This window comes from Drosophila pseudoobscura, chromosome X (genome assembly GCF_009870125.1).
Source record: "Drosophila pseudoobscura strain MV-25-SWS-2005 chromosome X, UCI_Dpse_MV25, whole genome shotgun sequence".
NCBI classification, from domain to species: domain Eukaryota; kingdom Metazoa; phylum Arthropoda; class Insecta; order Diptera; family Drosophilidae; genus Drosophila; species Drosophila pseudoobscura.
The window spans coordinates 21,324,909-21,350,000 of NC_046683.1; the positions used below are offsets into that span (position 1 = coordinate 21,324,909).

General features: G+C 49.3%; 3 protein-coding genes across 5 annotated transcripts; 2 read left to right on the forward strand and 1 right to left on the reverse strand.

Moving 5' to 3' along the window:
* The first annotated feature begins 543 nt into the window (after positions 1–543).
* On the forward strand, positions 544–25,090 carry LOC6901882 (wiskott-Aldrich syndrome protein homolog). Of its 3 annotated transcripts, XM_015185444.2 has the most exons (6): positions 544–935; positions 11,385–12,523; positions 12,594–12,715; positions 24,040–24,157; positions 24,221–24,352; positions 24,421–25,090. In XM_015185444.2, the coding sequence occupies exons 2-6, from the start codon at positions 11,447–11,449 to the stop codon at positions 24,892–24,894; spliced, it is 1,923 nt and encodes a 640-aa protein (XP_015040930.2). In that variant the 5' UTR covers positions 544–935; positions 11,385–11,446; the 3' UTR covers positions 24,895–25,090. The 3 variants fall into 3 exon arrangements, with proteins under 3 accessions (XP_015040930.2, XP_033237586.1, XP_015040929.1); XM_033381695.1 differs by lacking the exons at positions 544–935; positions 11,385–12,523; positions 12,594–12,715 and adding an exon at positions 23,724–23,801; XM_015185443.2 differs by lacking the exons at positions 544–935; positions 11,385–12,523; positions 12,594–12,715 and adding an exon at positions 23,770–23,857.
* Positions 13,058–17,834, forward strand: S6kII (Ribosomal protein S6 kinase II). The gene is made up of 2 exons (XM_001355248.4): positions 13,058–15,990; positions 16,064–17,834. Exons 1-2 carry the CDS (start codon positions 13,695–13,697, stop codon positions 16,642–16,644), a joined length of 2,877 nt encoding a protein of 958 aa, XP_001355284.4. The 5' UTR covers positions 13,058–13,694; the 3' UTR covers positions 16,645–17,834.
* LOC4815455 (protein phosphatase 1H) lies at positions 20,716–23,441 on the reverse strand. Its single transcript, XM_033381696.1, has 3 exons — positions 22,859–23,441; positions 21,300–22,777; positions 20,716–21,226 (listed from the first exon to the last, which is right to left on the reverse strand). Exons 1-3 carry the CDS (start codon positions 23,167–23,169, stop codon positions 21,123–21,125), a joined length of 1,893 nt encoding a protein of 630 aa, XP_033237587.1. The 5' UTR covers positions 23,170–23,441; the 3' UTR covers positions 20,716–21,122.
* Positions 25,091–25,092: the final 2 nt, after the last annotated feature.

A 25,092-nucleotide genomic window follows, 5' to 3' on the forward strand; every position in this document is an offset into this window, starting at 1 on the left:
CTAACTCTCAATTATTCGCGCTTATCATCAAATGTCTCCATGACGTCAGCATGCTGTCGACTGCAGCTGAAGAGCAAATTGAAACTGAAGGCGTTGGATGCCAGACTGAAGATGCTGACTGCAGCAATGGCAGCGGCAGCGGCAGCGGCAGCACAAAAAGTTCAATTCGAAAGCTGCAGTACAGTGCAGCGCGGCGGCTGGTGCAAGCTCATTACCGTTTGTTGTCGCCACTTCTTTAAACGCAGATTTACGCGAACAGGTTGTAAAACAGCCATCAGCCAGCAGCCAGCAGCCAGCAGCAGCTGAAGCAGCAAAAGTCACAGCAACAACACTGTGGCATACCAAAGCCCAACGCTGGCCTGGCATAAGGTAAAGCTCCGTTTTGGCAGCGGCAGAGCTGTCGGCCTCGGCGCACCGAACGGTAGTCCAAGTCCAAGTCGAAGTCGAAGTCGAAGCCGCGCTTGCTCAGTCAGCAACGAAAGCGCCAAGCGGCCGCAACGCAAGCAGAGAGCTCTCCTACAAACGGCTAACGGTACTGTGAGTGGATGTGGATCGTTTCGTTTCGTTTCGTCTTCGTCTCTGGTTTTTCGGCTACCCACCGAAATACAATTTTTGTTGTTTGCTGTATCGCTATTCGGCTTTCATTGATCGTCGCGTCGCAGCATCCAATCCACCAATATCGTGCACCTGTGTGAGGTGTGTGTTTCTGTGGCACGTGTGTGAGTGTGCGACTCTTTTTTTGTGTGTGTGCGTTAGAGTGAAATGGAATTTGTTGAATGTTAATTGCACGCAGCAGGCTGCCGGCAAACACCAGCAACAGCAATAGCAACATCAGCATCAACAGCATCCACAGCAGAAGCAGCAACCGCAGGAGAAAATCGTTGATAAATAGACAATAACATAAAACAAAGGCCAGAGACGCCGCTTCAATTAGCGTAAGTTTTGAAAAGATGCTACAAAAAATAAGAGGAAAGAGAGGCAGTGGTGGAGCAGGAGTGCGAAAGGAGAGGAAAACTATAGTCATAAATTGAAAAAGAAAATAATGACACTGTTAAGCACGTGCAGCGCAGAGTCTTTCCCATCCCCAATCCCCAATCCCAAATCCTCCGGTGCTTAGCCGGTGGATGAGTTTGTTGCTCCCTTTCTGTGCTAATCCTGCATCCTGATCCTCCCTGGGCCGATGTATCTAGATCATTTACTGCCTGTAATCCTCCCGAACTGTTCAAATGGCCGATTTACCAATCTTTAAAGTCACAATTGAATTTTATTTTTCTGTGGCTCTTTTTCGCTGCCTCTTAAAATGATCCAACATTTTTGTATACTTGTATTCTTGATTTGGGACCTTCATCCAGGTGCAAACTAACAATATTCAATCCCATGATCAATCAACTGCAAATCTCCTGCATATGTAATCATCGTTTCAGGTATTCTGTATTGAAAAAGAACATATACATATGTACTTATATCTGTTATCAAACGATTAAGAAAAGCCGAGAGCTGGCACTGCCTTCCTCCATTGATCCTGCCCTCCCTCATCGCCATCCATCCGCAGAAAACCCCAAGGCGTCGGGAGGCCCCAACCCCACAATTCCAGTCGAATTTGCGCCAAGCAAAACCCGCCGTACAGCAACGAAAATCTTAGAGTTTGCTTTGTAAAAATCTTGCCAATTGTTTCTATTTCTATTTGTATTTGAACCGCCAAGAAATACTCGTACAATTACCCACAAAACATGGATACAAAGATACCTAGATACATTGTAGATACATTTCTGTGGCGCTTGGCTTGCAGGAAAATGGACAAAAATGGAAAGTATTTGCAAGTACAAGTTTTGTACTTTTAGTTTTTTAGTTTTGTGGACTTTTTAACGACTTTGCCCTCAGACCTGAAGCACCCAATGAGCTATTTGGTCAGCACTGCCGCGCAGTTCTGCCAGAAACGATGCCCTGCCCCAAGAGCTGGGTTTTCGAAGGGAAATCAAGGGAGTGCCAAAATAGTATACATCGATATGTTGCACCATCCGCATGGATGGGCGTTCACTCGCCAATAGGTATTGCCCCCAGCTGAATGTATCGTTTCTGAACACGTTATCCCTGCTATACCTGAACCACATTCTGTATCCTCCCCTTTGCAAGATTCGAGACCTCACATGCTCGTAAGCCCTAATCGGCTGTTGGGAAATACTTGATTTGCGCTTTGGAGGTTTTCTTCATTTGCAGGCACTGCGGTTTCCTCAGCCCCATTTGACGCCCATTTTCGATTGGAATTTGCAGACACATTTTGCATAATTGAGTTGCATACATTTTTGGATGTTTGATTCCCTCGACGGGTTGCATAAGTCCGAGTCAGCTCCACACGACGGGGGGCACACGCACACGCGTACTACAATACTACGAGTACTCGTATTTATGCGATAATTGCAGGAAGTGCAGCCGCAGCTACAGCCACAGCCGCAGCCGCACCAAATGTGTTGCATGCAGCGAAAGTTTTTCCTTGGAGCGCGCATATTATAAACAATAATAATCAATGCGAAACGAAAACAAGAAAATTGCAAGCAGGCCAAAAAAGATACACAAATACATGTGTACACACACACACACACACACGAAGTGAGAAACTGCTGCCCACTGGCTAATTGAAAGTGAAAGGGGGAACAAAACGCAGACGTAGACGCTTTCCCCGCAGCACTCCGCAACAAGCCCAAGCCCAATCCCAATCCCAGCCAACGCCAGTTCCATCTAATGATATGCCGAACTCCGGCTCCAAACTTCATTTCCTCGGAATTGGGCAAGTGCTTGGGCCAGCATCAATTTCGAATACCCTGACCAAAAGAGGGCTGTACATATGTATTTACATGTGTACTGCTCCTTGCAACCCCATCCTTCCGTCCTTCCGTCCATCCGTCCATAGGCTGATGTGCACTACTGAATGAATGATACGTTTCCGAATGATGTGGGCTCGCCTTGAGCTCGGAATCGGTAGGATCGAATCAATAGGGTATCCCACGGTTCGGCTTCCAGTTTTCCGATTTTGTTTGGATTGGTTTCGTTTTGATTGCGCCCGAGATTTGTGGCCTGCCGTTTCATAAGCCAAGGCATAAACTGGCCGGTTAGCTGTTGGCCGGCCAACTACGAGCAGTTAGTTGCTGCCACCACCACCGCGGTGCAGCGGCAGGCCGCGTGCGTTGCACTCGTTTTCGAAGTGCGTAAGCCACTCTTTCGCTTCCCCCAGGTCCCCACACCGAGCCAAGCCACACCACACCGTACTCCAATCACTCCAATCAACTCCGATCCAATCCATTCCCCTCCGCACTCCATCGATCGCCACAGAGCCTGCTCTCTTTGCGTTCGTTTGTCTTAGGCAGCGTGCAATTATTTTGGTATGAAGTCATTTCAAATGTTAATTTCAACGACAACAGCGACGGCGACGGCGACGGCGACGACCTTGCCGCCTTAATTGTACGTACAAAGATCGAGGAACGCGGATTGCCGAACGGCCAGGGGAGTTAGGGGAGTCAGGGGAGGCAATGCGAATGCGAGTGCGAATGCGTGCAATGATTGTTGTTCGACCAGATTGGGCAGACGGGGAGGGGCGGGCATGGGGCGGGCACGGGGCGGGCACGGGGCTCTGAATGTTAAGCGAGTGGGGTTACTCCTATGCGATGTACTTACGTACATACATATATGTACAATAATTATATGGAGCGGGTCGTATGATTTGACAGGAAACTTAATCTTCAAATCAGATCTTCAGCTGACTAAAAAAGTGCACAAACTTGGAAAACTTGATCGAATCTATGGGGAGATCACTCCTTAGTTTCAGTCGAATATCACTCCACGATAGATGATCTGTTCTTAGAAGAGACCTTCTGTAGGTACTTGAACTCCTTGAAGCTACTGTAAACGATCCGATTTCGATGATAGTCGGGTATCGTGGATCTCCAAAGCTCTGGTCAGCTTACGATCAACTCAATTCGCTCAGCGTTCTCCCTATGATCGTGTTTGCACGATTTAAATTTGAGATCAAAGCTTCAAAGTCTTTAAAGGATCATTGATCCGCAGTGGTCGTGGAGCTCGACTCCCTCCTTAGCCGATATTGCGCCATGATCATGATCTGCCCTGACTTAATGGGCGATGGGAGGCACATGCCCTTGGATCACTTGGGGAGGCCCGCCATGGACGCTGGACCACATGGATCCGGTTTGGACTGTCAATCGAAATGACCAAATGATTGGCCCATGGAATTTTCAATTAATTATCGCTGAAAGCTGAGCCCGTCCACGAGGCTACGCCGAAATTAGAAGAAAAGCTGTGGAAGATCTGATGATCTGTGGAATATTTTTCGCTGCCGTTTTAATCAACAAAAATAATAATAGCAGCCGTCGCCACACGAGCGTCGAGGTCCACAGCACAACACAACACAGCACAGCACAGATTGTCATTGCCAGAGCCATTGCCTGCCGGCCCAAGAAATCCCAAAAATAAACACAAAATGCCATGGGCGACGGGGGTGACGGGGGCGACGGGGGCGGGGCCAAAAATTAACAGCCAGATACTAAATTCCACAGCGAAGCAAAGCAAACAAAAATCGAGGGGAAAAAGCGAACCAAAGCCGAATCTATTGCAGGCGGCTGGTCACATTTTTGGAAGCTGCTCTTAACCCATTGTTGGCCAACACCGAAGCATGAGAAGAAAAGAAAACGATCCCCGCACAAGGCAGACAATGCAAAACTGTCACTGGGCCGGAGGGAGACGTGTCTGCGGTCGTGGGAGATACATACACACATACATACATACATACTTATGTACGTATGCACATTTGTACATTCGAGTCCAAACTACGAAACAGACTTTGACATTTCAACCTTTGACTGCATTCCAAATGCATTCCAAATGCAAGTGCATGTGTGTTGGCCCCCGTCTGGCTTTGACTTCAGCCTGCCACCATCATCATCAGAGCCGACCCCCGCCGCCAGCCCCCAGGCCCATGACCGTACAATAACCATTCTCATTCCAATTCATTTGTCTGTTCAAATGCCTGCATAAAATTAGCTTCAACCCAGGTCGGGGCGCCCCGACAAGACCTCCCCTTTAAAGACCGACTTTAAAGAGCCCGAGAGAGAGCAGGTGGACGAGAACGTGAACCCGACCGAGTGATACCTCATAGATCAAAAAGTGTTACGCAAAACGAGGGAAGGATAGGGAATCTGTAAATCGAATAATGGCTACTATACACCATAGTATATATATATATATACCACAGTCTTTTGGGGCCTAGGCACCGAACTAGCCCAAACAGTTCCTCTGTGGAACTTGTTGATTCCCAAGCCCCATATCCCCATAGACCCATAGACCCCTGGACAGACAGACAGATAGACAGTTCTACGCCGAACAGTTCTTTTCGTTGGTTGCTGGTTGCCGGTGTTCTTGCTCCTATTGGCAAATGGAGCGCAATTTACTCTAACAGTTGTCAAGTGAATTGGTCACACCCCTGGCATTCCTGGCGGGTCGAGGGGGATACCCCCTCCCTGGGGGTATTTCCCTTTGGTTGGTTCTGAAGAGTGTGTGTTGATGGCGCTGCCTGCTGCTTGCTGCTTGCCGGCCCATGATGATGATGATGGTGATGGTGATGATGATGGTGATGAGGATGATGCAACATTAGCCGCTATACAATAGCAACTCAAGTGTTGCAAGTTGTTGCAGTGTCACATTTCACAGTTATTTGTTGCTGTTGCACGTGCTCTTTTGATAATATAATTTGCTTCGTCTGTCACGGCAAGCGGGGCTTTAATTACCTGAGCTTCAGACGACGACGTCAACATGCATCACATCTAATCATATAATATCAGGAACAGCAGAAACAACAGAAACAACAGAAACAACACCGACTATTGCGTGGGCAGCAGGAAACACTGGCAGTCAAGCAACATCATCGTCATTATCTACTGGCACATGATCATCCCAAGAAACTACATCTTCAGCCACTGCCCCTGATCTCATGTCTTTGTCCGGGCTCCTCGTCTATAGCCATCCGAGTCAGGCAGGCAGGCAGTCAGGCAGTCAATCAGTCAATTAGTCAGTTAGTCAGTTAGGCGGTTAGTCAGTTAGGCGGTTAGTCACACAGTCAGTCAATGTTGTGGGAGTTTTCACATGCCACAAACATTTGTTTTTCTCCGTTTGCCCCGAAATACAAGAGCCAAGCCACGAGAGACCACCTGTTGCTGTTGCTGTTTCTGTTTTTGTTGCTGGTGGCAGCTGCATTGCTGCTGGCGCATTATGCAACTCGATTGGGTCTGTCAAGAGTTCTATAAAAGGGGAGTAGGTAGGTGGTAGGTGGGTAATGGCAGATAATTACTTACACTCAATTTCATCTATGTATATTCGCTGTGTGTCCCATTTGGAAAATGAATCTTAAGACCATTAATTGAGTGGGAAAAGAGGAGTGCGCAAAACCGAAGGACATTCGAGCTACTCGAATCATTGTGTGATGCGATAGGACTCGATAGGACGCTCACTCGTTCCTTTTGTGCTCATTCGCTCGTGCGTCCGAATCTTGCGTGAGGAATGCTTTTGTAGGCAATGGACGTTGACCTGCAATGACTGCATCTTTCATGAGGCGATGCAATTACTGCACCGTCAAGTGGCCCGTGTGACACCAGCAGGCAAAACGCAGCCCTCCGCCCGCCCAACCGACCGGGGGGCGCTGCCGACCTCCATATTCCTTGTTGTGGAACTGTTTGCCCCGAGATATCCATCCATGACCTCTACCCTACACATCTCCATTGATCTATTGATCCTACACGTAGTATCTCTTTGCCTTAGGCGCAGATTACCTATTGAGCTCCTTAGAGACTTGATTAACCATCGCAGTATGATCGTCCTTGCTCAACGCACAATTGGATCTTTATGGTATAGATCCGCGGTGGGCAAGTCCCTGCTCTCCCACTCCTCCCGGAACTATTCTTCTACAACCGATAAACACCCTGGGCGTCAGTTTTAGAATAATAAGTGGAACTTTGCTGCCAGTGCATATTGGTCGATTTTATATTTCATTTTTAGTCTAATTGTATCTTAGAAAAGTTTAAATAAATTAAATTTATGTTTGGAAAGACTCAAAGACGTGTTTTATAAGTCAAATCATAGTTGAAAAGTACCCGAAAACAGATAGTTTGAAAAATACGTTTTTCTAAAACAAGAATCATGCGATACCTATTTTAACTTGTATTCGTATTTTATTTGTATTAAATTATTCTTCTTGAATATTTTTTGGTGGCCCTACATACATATACTTCGAGGTTCTGCGAATTTGGAGCTTATTATCTTCTTAACATTTTTCCGCACTAATATTCAATTGAAAATTCCCGAGAATGCAAACGCAAAATGCATGTCTTGTGCGTGATGAGGCACAATTGATGCTGGACTCGAGTCTCGCCGATGTGATTCCAATGCTAGATGGAACGAATCCTGCCACGTCTGTCCTGCTCGAAACCTTTCTCCCTAGATTTCGCAGCCCTAGCTCTGGCCCAGCACTAGCACTGGCCACTGGGAGCCAAGAAAATGGGCCACCATACTATTGCTGTTGTGCAATTTGAATCCGTTTCGAGCCCCAAGAAATTACACTAAGTTGCCAAAGAGCCAATGCGCGCGGCTGTCGTCGCAGCTGGCTCACAAAACTGTCTGCCTGCCTCAATGCATAATTTAAGCCAACACACATTCCACTCCACTCCACTCCACTCCAAACCAATCCATTCCCTATTTGGCTGAATGGCTGTCATAACTTTGATCAAAATAAATAATTTACAAATTTCCCGATAAGTGATGGGGGGCCCACATTGCAAGGGGGCGTGCCCAAACCTAAACCCAAGCGCAAATGCAGTCGGCAAATAATTAGCAAATCAAATTGCTGGGATTGCCCAATGCCCAATGCCACACGTCCACGTCCACATCCCTCGTTGGCGCATGCCACCGGCAACCGACACCAAGTGTAAAACATTTCGAAAAAGTGTAGTTTTAGTTTGGGTCTGGGCTTCGGTTCCGCTGGAAAAGACAGAGCCAGACCCCAACCCAATCGATGATAGTATGAGGAAATCCTATATCTATGTCTATGGTGAGGCGTCAATTAAAAAATTAAAAAATAGTTGGGCAAAAGCTGTTGGCGGGTTCGTCAATCAATTGGGGCCCGAAAACACGAATCAAGGGAGCCAAGTGAAAGTGTTGGAGCACAGTTTTATCCGCACTGGTTGGGCAGCCAGAGAGAGAGAGAGAAAGGTGGCCAGTCCCTGTAAAACCTGTACAAACTTCCCCCCTATTCTCGCACCTGTGCTTCCCTCTCAATGGCCCTCATCTCCGCTCACTCGCGGTTGCTGTTGTCGTTGCTTTTCGATGGATGCATTTTCATATTTGGCTTTTCCCTTGAGAAAGGAAGGAAGGCACTACAGAGCAGCCACACTTTGGAATACCTCATGTAGAAGGTTCACGGCAGGCTTCCTCCCTTGTCACAGGAGATGGGAACAACATAAATAGGAAGAGAGGAACCACCGCTACATCTGTCTCTCTCTTCTCACAATAGCATCCGCCGATAGCACAACAACAGAGCTCGCTCTCCGTCGCCAGAGGGCGCACACTGCACGAGGAAGAGTGGTTGAGAGAGCGAGAGAGAAAGCGCGTGGAAGGGGTAGCGTAGCCACTGCAAATTGATTTGTTCATTCTGATTGTACAGTTCGGCAATCTGGTAGATACGGGCATTGGTTTTCTCATATCTTTTAAATGGTGGGTGCCCCAGACTTGCAAGCTTATAGGCTCTGAGATCTAGGCGCTCAAAGGACGATGCTGATCAAGAAATAACGCTACCTTCTAGGTGTTACACAAAACGAAATTTGTACATCCCTAAACCTTGTCTTGCAGTCGAACTGTACGATGAATGGAAAGTGGCATGGAGCATGGAAAGTAGCGGCAAGGATCCGATTCAGAATTTCCCTTTCTTGAATTCTCTCTCGAAGTACGAGACGAGGCCTGGGGTCTATGGACCAACTCGATGTTTTCGCGCTTGTTGTTGAGGTTTTGTGGGCTAGGCGCTTGGCAGACAGAGGGACTGGAAACTGGAAACTGGAGACTGGAGACTGGAGGCTGATCCCTAAATCGGCGGCAGTCACAGTCTTCGCACCGGCCAACCGATTTTCCTATGCTAATTGAAGAGCGAGTGCTCAAGTGCTCGAGTGTCTGTGGTTGTGGCTGTGGCTGTGTCTGTGTCTGTGTCTGTGGCCACCTGTGTGCCTGCCTCTGTGTGTTTGGCCAATTATGCCTAATTGCCGTCAAGGCGACAACCGACAACAGCAGCACTCAAAATGAAAATGAAAATGTAACTGAAAATGAAAATGAAAAGTGCCACAAATGAGCAGCCGGACATGGGACAGTGGAAAGCTTTGTGCGGGGTATCAGCAGCTAGAAAGAAACAGAAAACTACTAAATACCAACTTTCCAGAGCTGGCCCTCAGTCGGCAATGGCCCAAAAAAAACAGACACCAGCAAAAGCTTTGTGGCTTTCTGGCTAGCTGGCTTTGCGGCTATCTGGCATGATTTCCATTCGGTTTTGGTCTATGCAAAAAACACTCGATTGTCTGTGACCCAGTTCGGTTTTGCAGGCTTCAGAGCCATCAAATACCAAACAAATACCAACCGGAGGCATTTGATGCAGTGCATTCCCAATGGAAGATGCATACATATGTATGTACATATGTACATATATACATATATACAGATAGCATGTACATACTCGTATGTATCTATCATATTTTATGGCATTTGATTATATTTTATTGCGAATACTTTCCTTGCTTGGCGCACATTTTGCGACTGTTTCAGTGGAAGGTCTTTCTAGTGGTTTTAAATGTTTCATACTCCTCGTTGAATTAAACGAATTATGTCCCTGCGAAGGCCCTTTTGAGGGGCTTATCATTCAAGGATACTCTGGTAAACATCTCGAAAGATTACACCAAGAAATGTCGCAAGGAAACGCGAAGGAAAGAGCGAAGGGAAAATGGGTATCATATCATAGAAGTAAAAATAAACTTTTCAAATGTTTCAAATTTACAGAATCAGGTATAGGTATAGGTATAGTCAGAAAGGTATAGGTATAGGTATAGGTATAGGTATAGTCATGAAAGGTCATAGTTTGCGGCGCTGAAGGGTTTTGGGAATCTATTGCTGGTTCTAGCGATGATCATAAGATCTACACAGCCCAGGCCTACAATTCCTACAAAAAGTTCCTTCATTTTGCGGCCCAGTGTAATTAATTTATTAATTGTTTTCGAACTTCATTGCCCAATTGTGCCCAAGTACTTATCTAAGCCTACAATATAGAAAAATGTGAATATTTACTAGATATGCACATGGATATACATACATACATATGTATATATATATGTACATATGCATTGTCGGTACAATATACAATATACTACTGCCACTTGCCACTATCGATTTGCCATTTCAAATGCCACGCCTCCATGACGCCATGACGCCATGACTTGCCTCCAATCGGTATCGGTATCGTGTCCGAGGCAACAGCGAAAGCAGCGAACGCCAGCCACACGACCCCACCTCAAGTGGCTAGAAGAGCGGCAGTGCTTGGAGCCTGTTTGGTTTCGTTTTGTTTTGGCTTTCGATTTCGGGTATCTGTTTCGGGTATCTTTTTCTTAATTGGCAGCCAAGTGCGAACCGGTCCGGTCCGATCCGGTCCCGTCCGCTCTGCTCAGAACAATGACAGCCAGCCAGCGGCGGGCAAATGTCAAGGCAGTGGAGCACTCACAGACAACCCCAAAAACCAGGGGAAAGGAGGGTGCTGCCAGAACCACTTTTGGCAGATTTGTGCCGCAACATGCGACAATTTTGTGGCTCACTGTAGATCAATAAAGGGAGCACTCAGGGGGGCAAGCAATCCATCAGATCCGATTCGATCCGATCAGTGAGCGAGCGCCTATCCAAAGTGTTCGAGCCAAAAACAAAAGACTTTGGCAACGAACCTGCTCTGGCCAGCATTGCCGCTGGGCAAGCTAGTCTTGGGCCATGAATGGACAAAAGCGGAATTAAAAAGTACATCGTATGTACATACAACAGCTACCATATGTCGCATAATAAATACCTTACTGGGTTTTGAAGAGCAATAAAGTCCCAACGGGGGAACGGTATCAACTATTGCAAAAACGAATGTATTATCGGTTGCATGGACACGCCTACGCCAGTCTCTTTTACTCTTATAATAGACAATCCAATCCTGCACTCGGTGGATCCGATCCAATATTCCAGCCATTCCGCACCGTCTGTTATATGAGAAATCAACTTAAATCAACGCATCATTTTGTTCTCCCCCCCTCTTCCCATCCCCGCAGTTTGTCAATGAACCAGTGACATCCTCGTCATCATCATTAGAGAGCACATTACTGCACCAGATATGACGGAGACAAGCAGCCACCAGATGAACGGAGGAGCAGGAGCAGGAACAGCAGTGCTGGGAGGTGATTTCAATGGCCGTCACTCGGCCTCGCCGGCCCGCACCATAGACTCGCACGACTCGACCACTGGCAGCATGGACACCATCGTGGACCGCAGCCTGAACCGGGAGGAGCTGCTGCAGGTGGCCACCTGCACCATCGAACAGAGCACCAACACCACCAATATGGGCCCAGGCGGCAGCCTGACCAACTCACAGATTGGGATCCTGCAGCGAGACCAGCGTCAACAGGAACAGCAGCAGCAGGAGCACGAGGAGGAGGAGATGCAGCTGCAGGAGCAGGCACGCCAGGATGCCCAGAGTCACATCTATTCGAGTCCCGTCTACGACCAGAAGCCACCGCCACTGAAGCTGACGGCGGCCTCCCTGCTCGCCGCTGCTATGGACCTGGACGAGGCCAAGGCCAAGGGCAAGACCAGCAGCCAGACCCTGGACGAGACCACCAAACCAAAGCTCATCTCGCACCAGGAGTTTAAGCAACAGCTGGAGGAGGCCATGGCTACGCGCCATCCGGGTCAGGCGGGGACTCTGAACGCGAAGAGCGCTGCCAACAACACCATCGACTCGCGTATCAGCAAGAAGCAGCGCTGCCCCCCGGAGTTCATCAAGTACAAGGGGGGTTCCGCCGGTAGCGATGGCGGCAGCGCAGATGGAGCCAGCTCCACTCTCTCGGCGAAGGCGCGCCGCAAGCGACGGGCCAGCAACGAGTGCTGCTCGGCGTTCCCGCTCCAGATCGTGCTCGGAACGCTGCAGCTCGTCTTGGCCATCTCTCTGGTGGCGCTCGGCTCGCTGCTGATCGTGCGCGAGTCGGCCTTGTCGATGGCTGGCTGCGGCGTCTGGACGGGCCTGATCGCGGCCGTCACCGGATCCCTGGGCGTGGTCAGCATGCGCAAGACGCAAACGGCCTTCCTGGCCCTTAGCCTGGTCTGCATTGCCAGCAGCACGCTGGCGCTGGCCATTTCAGGCGTGGGCCTTTCGCGTGACCTCAACCGCATGGCCGAGCAGAAGGGGGAGCAGGTGAGTGCGGCAGTCCCAATTCATTGCATGTTGCACAAAAGTGAATGTAACTCCATTATTTACCCCACAGTTTGACCTGATGAGTGCCAACAGTGAAGTTTCCGCTGCCTGTGGCTTGATATTCACCTTGTTTTTGCACTTTGTGGTCAGCATTGTGTCAGTCTATCGCTGTGCGCTGCAGATTTGCACCAAGTAAGTAGAGTTTTTTTCTGCACTAAGATTTGAATTTGAATTTGCGCGGCAAGAAATCGATAGCTTCACTTATCGGCGGCTGCCAGCGCGCGTCCAGCTATAGAGGGCGCTAGTGAGCGATTGCCATAGGGATGGGCAGCTGTGACTGGAACGGTAACAGTAAAGTGAAAGTGAAAGTTAAAATATTTCATGCTTGCAACTATTGTCTTGCGTGAAAATAGTTTATATCTGGGTATATCTAGATATATGCAACAAGTAAGCCATGAATTTATTTCATACGAAGAAAGGCCCCAAACTCGTGACTGGCAACGGAAAAATAATCGTGACAAGTAACAGGTATGTGACTATCGTTCATCGCTCATCGCTAAAGCATAGTTGTATAGGAAAAATATTAGATAAATCGCTTAATGTGTAAATAATAGTGATAAGAACCCGCACTGAAACGAAAAACACCACAACAGCAGCCACATGAAAGAGCAAACAACAAGCGCCAAGAAAAAGCAACAAAACTAAGAATATTTCCAGTTAAATTGCGTGGAGAAAAGCAAAAAAAAAAGCAACAGCACCAGCAGAGCAGTCAGCAGAGACGCGAGCAGTGGGCAGAGCTCGCGCCTACGCTTCCTCCACCTCCACCTCCACCTCCACCTCTCTCTCTCTCTCTCTCTCTCTCTCTCTTCCACCCGTTTTCTCCATCTATCCCTCTTTCCCTCTCTGTGTGTTTGTGTGAGTGTCCGCCTAATGCTGCTCCCACTTGAAAAGTCGTCGCTGTCGTCGCCGCAAACGCAACGGAAGTAATAAAATACAAAAAAAAACTTTAGGCAAAAAAAAAACACTTGAACGATACAAGAAAGAAAATACATTCATATATAGTATTTCTGTCGGCCAAAAGGAAAAAGCGAAAGTCGGAGAAAAAGGCCCCAAGACGCCAGCGAACGTGTCTGCAGAATTGAAAGCCAGTAGGGCAGCGTCAGCGACAGTCATGCCACTGGCTGACTCCAACAAGGATATTCGACAGCAGCAGCAGCAGTTGCAGCAGCAGCAGCAGCCCAATAACAATGTAGCAGTAGCAGCACCCCCACTGGACAATGCACAGGCGTCACAGGCTGCCAGCCCCAGCGGCAATGGCAGCGGTGGCGTCGCAGGGATGGGGCTGCAGCTGCGCCAGCGCATGCAGATTACCTCCTCCGGGTGCAGCAGTCTGGCGGTTACTCCCATGGAGCACACGCCCACCGACGAGGAGAGCGGGCCCGTGATGACGGTGACGTCATCGCAGAGACGCCAACAGCTGCAACAGGTGCAGCAGTCGGCGCTCCAAGCGGCCCTCGAGCAGCACCACATCTCACCCACAACCCCAACGCCAGGAGCAAAAGGAGGCGGAGGCGGAGGAGGAGCTGCAGCAAACGAAGCTAGAGGAGGACTAGGAAGACAGGAAGCCTCTGCCACGAGAGAGACAGAGACGGAGACAGGGAAAGCAGCAGAGGACTCTTCGCATGCGGATCGAACGCTATGCCCCCCGCCGGAGCAAATGGAACTAAGCGACTCGGAGCACTCGTATGGAGGGGCATCGGGTAGCGGCGGGGAGTGCGAGAACGAGTTCGAGCTGCGCGAGGTGGTTAAGGAGGGGCACGACAAGGCGGATCCCTCGCAGTTCGAGCTGCTGCGCGTGCTGGGCGAGGGTAGCTTCGGTAAGGTGTTCCTCGTGCGCAAGATAATTGGCAAGGATGCGGGCACCCTGTACGCGATGAAGGTGCTGAAGAAGGCCACGCTGAAGGTCAAGGATCGCGTGCGCAGCACCAACGAGCGCAAGATCCTAGCCGATGTGGGGCACGCCTTCATCGTGCGTCTGCACTACGCCTTCCAGACGCCCGGAAAGCTCTACCTGATCCTGGACTTTCTGCGCGGCGGCGACCTCTTCACGCGGCTATCCAAGGAGGTTATGTTCACTGAGGAGGACGTCAAGTTCTATCTGGCCGAGCTGGCCCTGGCCATGAACCACCTGCACACGCTGGGCATCATCTACCGCGACCTCAAGCCCGAGAACATCCTGCTGGACGAGCACGGCCACATTGCCCTCACAGACTTCGGGCTCTCCAAGCAGCCCCTGGACGGCTCGAAGACGTACAGCTTCTGCGGCACGGTGGAGTACATGGCCCCGGAGATTGTCAACCGCAAGGGGCACGACTTTGCCGCCGACTGGTGGTCCTTTGGCGTCCTCATGTACGAGATGCTGACGGGAAATCTGCCCTTCCACGGCCAAACGCGCCAGGAGACCATGAACCAGATCCTGCGCTCGAAACTCGGCATGCCCGAGAACCTCTCCCCGGAGGCGCAGTCCCTGCTGCGGGCGCTCTTCAAGCGCAATCCCCAGAACCGGCTGGGCGCCGGCTCACAGGGCATCCTGGACATCAAGGCACATTGCTTCTTTGCGACAATCGATTGGGTGCGGCTGGAGAGGAAGCAGGTGCGCCCGCCGTTCATTCCCGCCGTCAGCCGGGATGACGCCTTCTACTTCGATGTGGAGTACACGTCAAAGTCTCCCCGCGACTCCCCCGGCGGCCCCATATCGGCCTCGGCCCACGAGATCTTCCGGGGATTCAGCTTCGTGGCGCCCGTGCTGCTGGAGGCTCACGGAACTCCTACCTCCCAGAACTGTTCAAGCAGCGCCAGTCCCCTGCACACCGTCACGGCCACCGCCGCGGCGATGGGTTCGGTGGGAACGCTGACGAGTGCCAACTCCTCCTCCTCCCTGACCACCACCATGACCACGGGAGCAGCGCCGCGCAGTCTGCCGGGCGTGCTGCCGGGCAACTTCCATGCGGAGTACAATATGCTGCAGGAGCTGGGGCGTGGCACCTTCTCCGTGTGCCGCCTGTGCGAGCACCGCGCCTCGAAGAAGCACTACGCGGTGAAGGTCATCGAGAAGGCGGCGGTGGCCGCCGCCTCTGCCGCCTCCACCTCTGCCGACTGCTGGGAGGAGGTGGAGATCATGCTGCGGTACGGCAACCACCCGAACATCGTCACGCTCTACTCGGTGTACGAGGACGCGAGCTCCGCGTATCTGGTAATGGAGCTGCTTAAGGGCGGGGAGCTGCTCGACCGCATCCTGGCCGTGGGCCAGATGTGCGAGAGCGAGGCCAGCGCCGTGCTGCGGACCATCGCCTCGGCGGTGGCCTATCTCCACGAGCACGGGGTCGTCCATCGCGACCTCAAGCCCTCGAACATGATCTACGCCAGCATGCGCCAGACCCCGGAGACGCTCAAGCTGTGCGATCTAGGTGAGTGAGCCATCTTCAGGGATGGTCGCCGGACTAAGCATGGACCAAACTGTTGATCTGTTCTTCCTCTTAGGCTTCGCCAAGCAGCTGCGGGCGGACAACGGTCTGCTGATGACGCCGTGCTACACGGCCAACTTTGTGGCCCCCGAGGTGCTGAAGCGGCAGGGCTACGACCTGGCGTGCGACATCTGGTCGCTGGGAGTGCTGCTTTACATCATGCTCTCAGGACGAACGCCCTTCGCCAGCACGCCCAACGACTCGCCCGAGGTGATCCTCAAGAGGATCGGCTCCGGCCACATCGACTTCAGCAGCAGCCGCTGGGCGCTGATCAGTGCTCCGGTAAAGGAGCTTCTCCGCCAGATGCTCCACATAGTGCCCGAAAACCGGCCGACTGTGGCGCAGATCCTTGAGCACAGCTGGGTGCGGGATCAGTTTGCCGGGAGCGTTGAGCTGACGGAGTACACCTCGGCGCTGCCACAACTGTCGCTGGGGGCGCAGCAACAGCAGCAGAACCACATCTCGATGGCCCTGCGCGGTGCGGTGGACGCCACATTCCGGGCGATTGCCATTCCGCAGGCGGCCAACGTGGGACCCGTGGAGCTGTCGATGCTGGCCAAAAGGCGGGCCAAGGACCGGGCCAATCTTCATTCCTAATCCTGGGCCGCACTATGGTGCCCACGACGCCAGGCCAAGAGGCAGCTAATTCGATTAGTCTCCACCATCTATAGTATTTTGATCCATTTCTGTGCATTTCCCCGTCGCCTGGACAAGTGGCGTCGTCGCCACCTCAACAGGAATGGGAACGAGAATGGAAATGGAAATGGGAATGGGAATGGGCATGGGCCTGGGCATGGGCATGGCCATGCCCGAGGACATGCTATAAATCCCCGTCAGCGTTGTCGCAGTGCCAAGCTGCGGCTGGTCTAGATTGGGGTCTGGACAGGCGGGCGGATCAGACAGAAACTCGAAAGTATTTGACTAAAAGTGTTAATTATTTATTTAATATATAAAAACTAAAGCAAAGAAAGGAAAGGAACGGAACGGAACGGAAAAGTCGGAAGAAGGTGTCAACTGCTGTGCCAACGGCTTCTTAAAGTACATCCATATACCACTATATATATATATATTTGTATATATATAAAGCTATTTATATTACGAATCCCTGTAAATCGAAATGTACGCCTGCGGGTGAGTGTGTGCTGTGCGTGGTGTGGTGGGGATCGGATCTATAGGCCTAGCCCCTGCCTGACTGTAGCACTGCTGCCTCCCTTCTTCCTTCCCCAAACACATTTCCACACACCCGCATCCACCCACCAGCCCGCACACACACACACACACACACACAGAAGCCTAAGAAATGCAGAAATATTTTTAACTAAATTAATCGTAGCTAAATTTTCCAACATCACCGTGTTATTGTTGTTTAAATAATTAATTAAAACGAAACAAAAAATTAATCACGAGAAACATTTGTGAAACGCAAAAGAAAAGGCTGGACACCCCCAAACCTTTTTCTACATATTATTCTTAATATTAATAACTAACAAATTGTGCAACAAAGTCTTGCAAATCAACAACAACAAAAGCAAAAACATTACATATGCGGTACAAATCGTTGTAAAGCCAAACAAGCCTTCACAAAAAGAGCAGCACAAGCAAATGTGTTGCCGTTGCCTCAAAATAATTCTACTTGGAATGTCAATTTCGCACAAAGACCTACAAAAAACTACAACATATACGGTACAACATGCTATACAAGCGAGATTATACATACCATATACCGTATATGCACATACAATATACATACCTACCTGTCTACTATATAAAGCCGAACCACATACAGAGTGCGTGCGTTTCAGTGGGTCAGCTCAGAACTATATTCAGACTCGGTGGCTACAATATTTATTTATTATTAACGTACATATGCAGATCAGTTAGCTAGGGGGAGAGCAGGAGGCTCCCCTCAGTTAAGACGGTCTGACAATCTTAGCTGACTCTGTGAGAACGCAACGCGGCGAGGGAGCAGCCAGGGTGGTCCTGGCTGGCTGAATCTATTCAATAAGTACTCGAGTTCGTGTGGAGCCAATATTTATGGGTCCTACTTCCACTTGACACTTGACACTGCTGACTTTGATCAGAATCGATATACATATACAGCTAATCGATATGTTTCAGCTGGAGGACAGAATCTTTTTTGTGTTTGCTGAATGTACATACATACATACATAATGCTAGGCTGAATCTAGGCTAGAATCCATTGCGTAAGTGAATGATAACTATGATTGTGATTGGCATGCATTATTCAAGATCAGAATACGCCATACGCTAGCTGAATTAAACTTGATCACTTGACGGGGTCTGGACCCATTGGTAGCATAGCTGATTCCATTATTCATTACATATATATAAATGATATGTACTCGTGCGAGTACAGCTGTCTGTTTGTCGTTCGATTGCGGTACCTATATACATACATATATAGCCATATAGGCTACGAACGTGCACTCCTCAGATTGAACTCAAATCAAATCCTTTCCGAATGCGTTGCATTTCTGAAACGCACTGCAGTCTCTGTAGTCAATGGTTATTGTCGTCTTCCTGCGATTTTGGTATCCTGCAACGCCTGCAACGCACAACGTACAACGTACAACGTACAAGCGAACGATGCTGAGGAATGATCTTCCTAGATCTGGTTGAGATTAGAGGAAGAACCAAGTCCCAGCAGAGGGAACTGTACATATGTTACATGCATACCATCTGTTTCCACTCAAGTATCGTATCGTATCCAGCAGAATGGATACACAAGAAATATACACGCATATATCTAGTATCTATTGTTATAGTTTATAGTATAGTACATATAGTACTTGTTTTCCAAGACAACAACAAATTGTGTATAAAGACCTAATGCGGTCGAATTCTTATCCGATTCCAGGACTTGGGCTTACTTTAGCTATGTATATGTGTGCATGTTTTAATGAAATTTTATGCGCTGTGCCACCACTGAACTTACTGCTAACAAAAAACAATAATTGCATATACACCACCATAGAAAATATTAGTTAAAGTTGACAAATTTTTAGAGCAAAGGCCATCCATGGGTAGCATCAGTGTCCCTCCATAAGAGGGGAATAGGTAGGATGGTAGGACGGACATTAGCTAGCTGAAGTAGGGGGTATACAGGAACTAGGACGAGACGGAGGAACATCCAGATATATATAGTACACACATATGTATGGAGCTATAGGGAGTACTGGGTAGGTAGACTGGATAAGCGGAAGATAAAAGTCGGACTAGAGATATAGCTATAATGCTGATGGATGCTGAAACAGGAAGATATGATGGGATGCTGGAAATAAAGATTTCGATGATGATGATGATGATGATAATGAGAATCATAAATTACTAACGGTTTGTTATAAAATGCTGTGCACACACAAATTAGACAGGGACAGTAAACAATGAAAGAGACAGAGATAGAGATAGACACAGAGACAGAGAGATCCAGAATGAAAGGTACATAGGTACATATGTGTTGTCCCAGTGGACTCTCGTTGCTCTCAGAGAAGCCACACACATGTTTATACATCCTAGACTCCACCAATAACTCCACTGAACCCTTGAACCCTCTCGACCTGGACATCGACGGAACTTCTACTACTAAAGCCATGCACCCAAAATACTTACAAACATAGTACATATGCATGCACAAGTACATACTATACATGTATATGTTTATATATATGGATGCTACATACATACATATATTTTCTTAGTAGATTTTTACAGCTTCCAGAACTACATACATGTACTGTACTGTACTATTTATATATATATGTATATATATATATATATGAAAACAAAACCCAAAGAAATTATTGACAACTATAAAGTGAGCAAAAACGTTTTATTGTAATCGAAATCGAAATCGAACGATTCTAAATTATTGTAAAGTTGATTCATAAACACAAAAACAAGAAAAAAAATTCACAAAAAAAAGATTTGAAAACAAGCGAAAACCAATAAAAATTCAAAGTTCTGAATTGTTTTGATCTGGCACTAAAGGATCTGTTCCCTGTTTTTGATATTATAAGGAATGAAAGAGCACAACTTGCTCAACGCTCAGTGATGGATGACATGCGATAGTGCCGATGATCATCAAGTCGATATAAGCTAAAAGCAGTGCAACGCATCATACATACATACATATATCGTAAGCCATCCATCAGTGCTGGTTCTGGTGCTGGTGCTGGTGCAAGCGCCCATTAATTCGAGTATCTACTATGATTGGGAATTTAATAGCCATGTCACATATGTACATATGTATGTACTAGCTGTACATATGTATGTGTGTTGAACATCTTATCGCTGGTGTTTTCTTATCAATTAAGATAAGGGGTTGACTGATGCATACATGCTACATAAGATCCAGTGGATTGTTTGTCTTGGCTAATCTCTGGTTTCTTGAACATTTATTTATTTAATCATAAAATAAAGCAAAGTGAAATGCAAGCCCCAGCATCTTGCCAAGGTTTCCGGGCACGGAACATTCGCATCTACTATTTTCTCAGGAATTATCTTTCCCTTTTGTCCCCAAAACCCCTTCGCACATTGATTTGCTGTTTCAAAATAGCTTTATCTTTTTTTGAATTTATCGTGGTTTTTTTTTATATATATATTTATATTATTGTTATTACGCAGCTTATAATACTAACTAATTTCTGGTTTGTTTTTTGCTTTTGCTTTCAATTGGATTCATTGACTTTTGATTTAATTGAATTGAATTAATTTCCACCGTTCTATGTAGGTGTTTTTTGACAGACACAAACACATTTAGTTACAGAAAATTATTGTACACTGCAACGAAGTTATCCGCTCTCCTGTCCGATCTTGTACATAAGCAAATTATGTATAAACTTGAATGTTCTGAATATGCCTTTTTATGGAGTGTAAAAAAATATACTAGTAGTAGACGTATCTCCCAACTGCCGCTGCCGGCTGCCACAGCCACTGCCACTGCATCTGTCGCTGTTTCCATATCGTCTCCATTTGAATATTGCTGTGTGTGTGTGTGTGTGTATATATGTATGACGCATAATATATATATATATATATATCCTGGTGCATTCGCTTTAATGCTTGCCCTTGTTGCCTTTGCGACTGCGTTGCTGCTGCTGTTGCGCTACTGTGGCGCTGTCCCTCTGCGAGGCGGGTGCCGTGACAGAAGCTTCTTCATCTGCAGAGAGAAAGTCACAGGCACTATTGTGAGAAAGGGTTCAAAGGGACTGAGATCTGGGTTAATAGCTCACCCGCCGTAGCTGTGGCCGTGCCCGTGGAGGCTGCGCTCTCCCGGGACTCTGATTGTTCAGGCGATGTAGTTATCTCGACCACCAGAACTTCCTCAGCCTCTGCATGCGGTAGCTGCAACGGCTCTGACTGTATCTGGGCCTTGGCCTCGAGGACCACCACTTCGCCGTCCTCCTCCTCCTCCTCGACGTGGGCTTCCTCAGCAATGACCCCATTAAGCAAATTGCCTTCCTGGGCCTCTTGGGCCATGTTGGCTTGGGCTCTGCGACGCCGCTTCTCTAGGTCGCGCGTGTAGTTCTGCGTCCATTCAATGTGCTCCTTGTAATACTGATAGACGGGGATGACAATCACCGAGATATCGTCGACGGTGGCTGCCGCCTTGCTGTCTGCGAGCCGCCAATGGCCGGAGTCATTTATCTTGCCGCGGGCACGGGCCACCAGCTCCTGGGCGACCATGGTGTAGCGATGCTTCTCGGTCGGGTACTTGGAGAGCGTTTGGAAGACGGTGCGGGAGACGGCCTCGTTCTCGGACACGTCCCAGAGGCCGTCGGTGGCCATCACGAGCACACCGTAGTCGCCGTCTTGATTGTGCTCGTCCGGGATGCTGACCACTTGGGTGAGATCGCGCTGACGCACATCTGGATGGGGGGTGAGGAATGGCTTGATCTGGATGCCCGTGTTGATGGCCAGCAGCTCGTGGTCTCCAAAGCCGCGGGAGACGCCCAGCGTACCCAGGAGCCGGCTCCTCTTTCCCTCCCCGTTGACCACGGGCATGCGGAGATCGTCGCGAGTGAGCGTCTTGTAGGTCCAGCCTTTCATGGTGCCCTGGCGGCAGAGGATGCGCTGCCCCATGTCCTTGATGTGCGGCCGCTTCGCGTACTCCATGGCCACATAATGATTGGCCATCAGGTGCGGCTTCAGCCTAGCCACATTGAGCAGCCGCTCGCGCTCCGTCTCCGGCGTGTGGTCCGCCGAGAAGGGCACTGGATAGCAGCTCGCCTCCAGCGGATCCGGCTCGATCACAGAACTGTCCTTCGGCTCGGTCGGCTGATTGGCCCGGCGCTGGCAGAGCACGGCCCGGCTGTCACCAGCATTGGCCACGTACATCTTTCCGTCGATAAAGAGCGAAACGCAGGCGGTGCATCCACCCGCATCGCGGTACCGATTGCTGTCCTGGGCTATCAGTGAATCCATGCTGAAGAAGGCGCTCTCCAAGGCGCCGATGATCAGCTCGTCCTTGGACACGCGCCGCTGAAAGTAAATGGGGTGCGGGAATGTCGGATTGAGCCGCCCGTTCTCGCCGGTATCCGTGTCCCGGGGCAGCAGCAACTCGATGCAGTCCACCAGCGTCTCGTGCAGAATGTGGTGGAATTGATGGGAGGCAGCCAGGGCGGCCCCATACCCGGCATGGCCATCGAAGATGCCAAAGTACGTGTATGGTAAATCGGGATGCTTGTGTTCCGGATCGGACAGCACCTGCCTGCAAATGGGATCAATGGAAGCAATGGGATTTAGGTCAATGACTCACACACTTTCGAGTCTTTCGATGCTCGTGACTCACCGGCAGAAGGCGCTCTGGTCCTCGTTCCACTCGGACTTACCCGAGTTGACGCACTCGGCGTAGCCAGTGCCCCACGGCAGCAGATTGATGTCCCTCGGCACGATAATGGGCCGCACATTGTGGTCCGCCGATGCGCGCAGTTCGTCCGCGGTGAGCAACTGCAGGAACGGGGGCCGGGCGTACGGGAACTTGTCCGGCATCTGCTGGCCCCCGAACCGCCGATGGTGGTGGTCGCTGCGGTCGTTGCTAGGCAGCGGGGGAAGATCGGGCGCCAGTGCCGTCATAAAGCGCTCTTTGAAGTTGCTGAACATGATGGGGGATTGCCCAGACGGTGGATGGACAGAGGGGGACGTGGGCGGGTGGAAGCGGCTTCCCTTTGTGTGTTCTGCTGATTACAGGCTCTCCTTTCCTACTCCTCCTCCTTGTCTGCCCCTGGCCTGTGTTTCAGTTGCGTTCTCGCTCACTCCCACTGACGTGGCGAGCTTGCGTTGTTTTTGCTGGTTTTCACACAGCTGGGAATTAGATAAGTGTGTCAGCGCGTTGGGGGGCTGAAGTGGACGCGGGTCCCGCTACACGACACAACCTACATGCAGTGGAACGGCTCTTATAATCGGTGACAAGTCCGAGTTATTTTGCTATTTTCCTGTTTGCCAGTAAAAATAAATCGATTAGCACGACAGTGTGACCGTTGTCTGGCAGTACGGAAAATAACGCAACTGAATGACCAAGATTTTGAGATGTAAACACGGTGTTGCATTTAGATAAATACAATATTTTAACTAACAAAATTAAGAAATGTTTATGTCAACAGCGTTAATTAACAAATAAATGTATGATAATGCACGTGCAAACAGTTTTTGTTGTACATATGTAGATGTTCAAACTGTTATCGCTATCGTTACTTACCAGGGCAGACAACAATGAACCAGTTGAACATACATATGTATGTCTCCCTTTGGAGATATATTTGATCAGTCTAATTTTGAATGCCCCTTATCTGTAGGATTAAGATATAAAAGCCCACATATGCATATTGCTGTCCATCCTTGTGGAAATAAAATGGCGACAACGTAAAATTTTGACAGCGATAATGTCAAATTTTGTCGCTGTCAAAATTTGACGTCAACGTCAAAGTCAATTCAGACTTTAGAAATTTAAATTAATTTTATGTTGAATTGCAGATCGGAGCACAGTGAGCTACGTGACGTCATCATTAAGTCGAAGGCCTCGGGCATAGCCCTGGATCAACAGAAGGTGGATCAGTACATCAAGGCCATGTCCCTAAATGGCAGTGAAAAGGTGAGAACAGCAGCAGTCTCTCTTGACCGTTTTGAATCCTTATTCATGTATATCTCCTTGCAGGCTAACACCGAGAAGCTGGCGGCCATGTGGATGTATGCCACGCAGATGGGCAGCCTGCCGCCACCTTCGGTGCGCAAGCTGACGCCTCCCTCCCGTCCTATAATGCTGATCCCCTCCGCCGCAGGAAGTGGAGTAAGTTGCTGCTTCGATAACTCAAAATCTGCCTCTGGTTAACTGTTTCCCTTGCCTGTTTATTTCAGCTGGCCCCGCCGCCACCGACACGCCTGCCCCCACCCCCACCTGGCGCCGGAGCAGGGCTGCTCCTTCCAGTGCCTGCACTGCCGCCGCATTATAGAGGTATGACGCTGCCCTACATGCGACCTGGACCTGGTTCCGTGATCTACGCTCACCCGGCCAGCCTCAGCGGCACTTACCGCACCCACAAGAGCACCAAGTCAGCCGAGCTGAATGGTCAGCGCAGACGCCGCCGGGCAGGCAAATCGGATGCCAATCGCCGTCAGCGCCGCAAGTCCGAGGCAGATGTCCTTGACGGAGCCCCCAACTTTCAGTACACGGGCCTGGATCGGGCCATAGCTGATAGTTTCCTGGCCCGCCAGGAGCAGTCACAGGCCGGCAGTCACATCGATTACTCCTCGTCGGCATCCTCGGATCTGTACGGGGGTCAGCGTGCCTCCTCCAAGACGAAGATTGTCTGTCGCGATGTGATGATGTGAGGGGCACCCCGATCCTCCCCTCCCCCATCTTTGTACATATATGTGTAGTTTTTTGGTGGTCAGGCCTAGGAGCCTTGGGCACCCATAAAAGTTTTTGTTTGGATTTCCTTAACCCTCTCTCTTAAGCACTTATTCTTATATACATATGTCGGTATGTATGTGTGTAAAGCGATAAATAAAGTTATATATAAACCAGTG

Excerpts from the sequence above, each read along its gene's own strand:
- LOC6901882 (XM_015185444.2), top strand. The coding sequence starts at position 11,447 with ATGACGGAGACAAGCAGCCACCAGATGAACGGAGGAGCAGGAGCAGGA. Across the intron at positions 12,524-12,593 it reads CCGAGCAGAAGGGGGAGCAG|TTTGACCTGATGAGTGCCAA; the intron begins GTGAGTGCGGCA and ends TTTACCCCACAG. Across the intron at positions 12,716-24,039 it reads GCGCTGCAGATTTGCACCAA|ATCGGAGCACAGTGAGCTAC; the intron begins GTAAGTAGAGTT and ends GTTGAATTGCAG.
- S6kII (XM_001355248.4), top strand. The coding sequence starts at position 13,695 with ATGCCACTGGCTGACTCCAACAAGGATATTCGACAGCAGCAGCAGCAG. Across the intron at positions 15,991-16,063 it reads GCTCAAGCTGTGCGATCTAG|GCTTCGCCAAGCAGCTGCGG; the intron begins GTGAGTGAGCCA and ends TCTTCCTCTTAG.
- LOC4815455 (XM_033381696.1), bottom strand. The coding sequence starts at position 23,169 with ATGTTCAGCAACTTCAAAGAGCGCTTTATGACGGCACTGGCGCCCGAT. Across the intron at positions 22,778-22,858 it reads GACCAGAGCGCCTTCTGCCG|GCAGGTGCTGTCCGATCCGG; the intron begins GTGAGTCACGAG and ends TCCCATTTGCAG. Across the intron at positions 21,227-21,299 it reads CACGGCCACAGCTACGGCGG|ATGAAGAAGCTTCTGTCACG; the intron begins GTGAGCTATTAA and ends TTCTCTCTGCAG.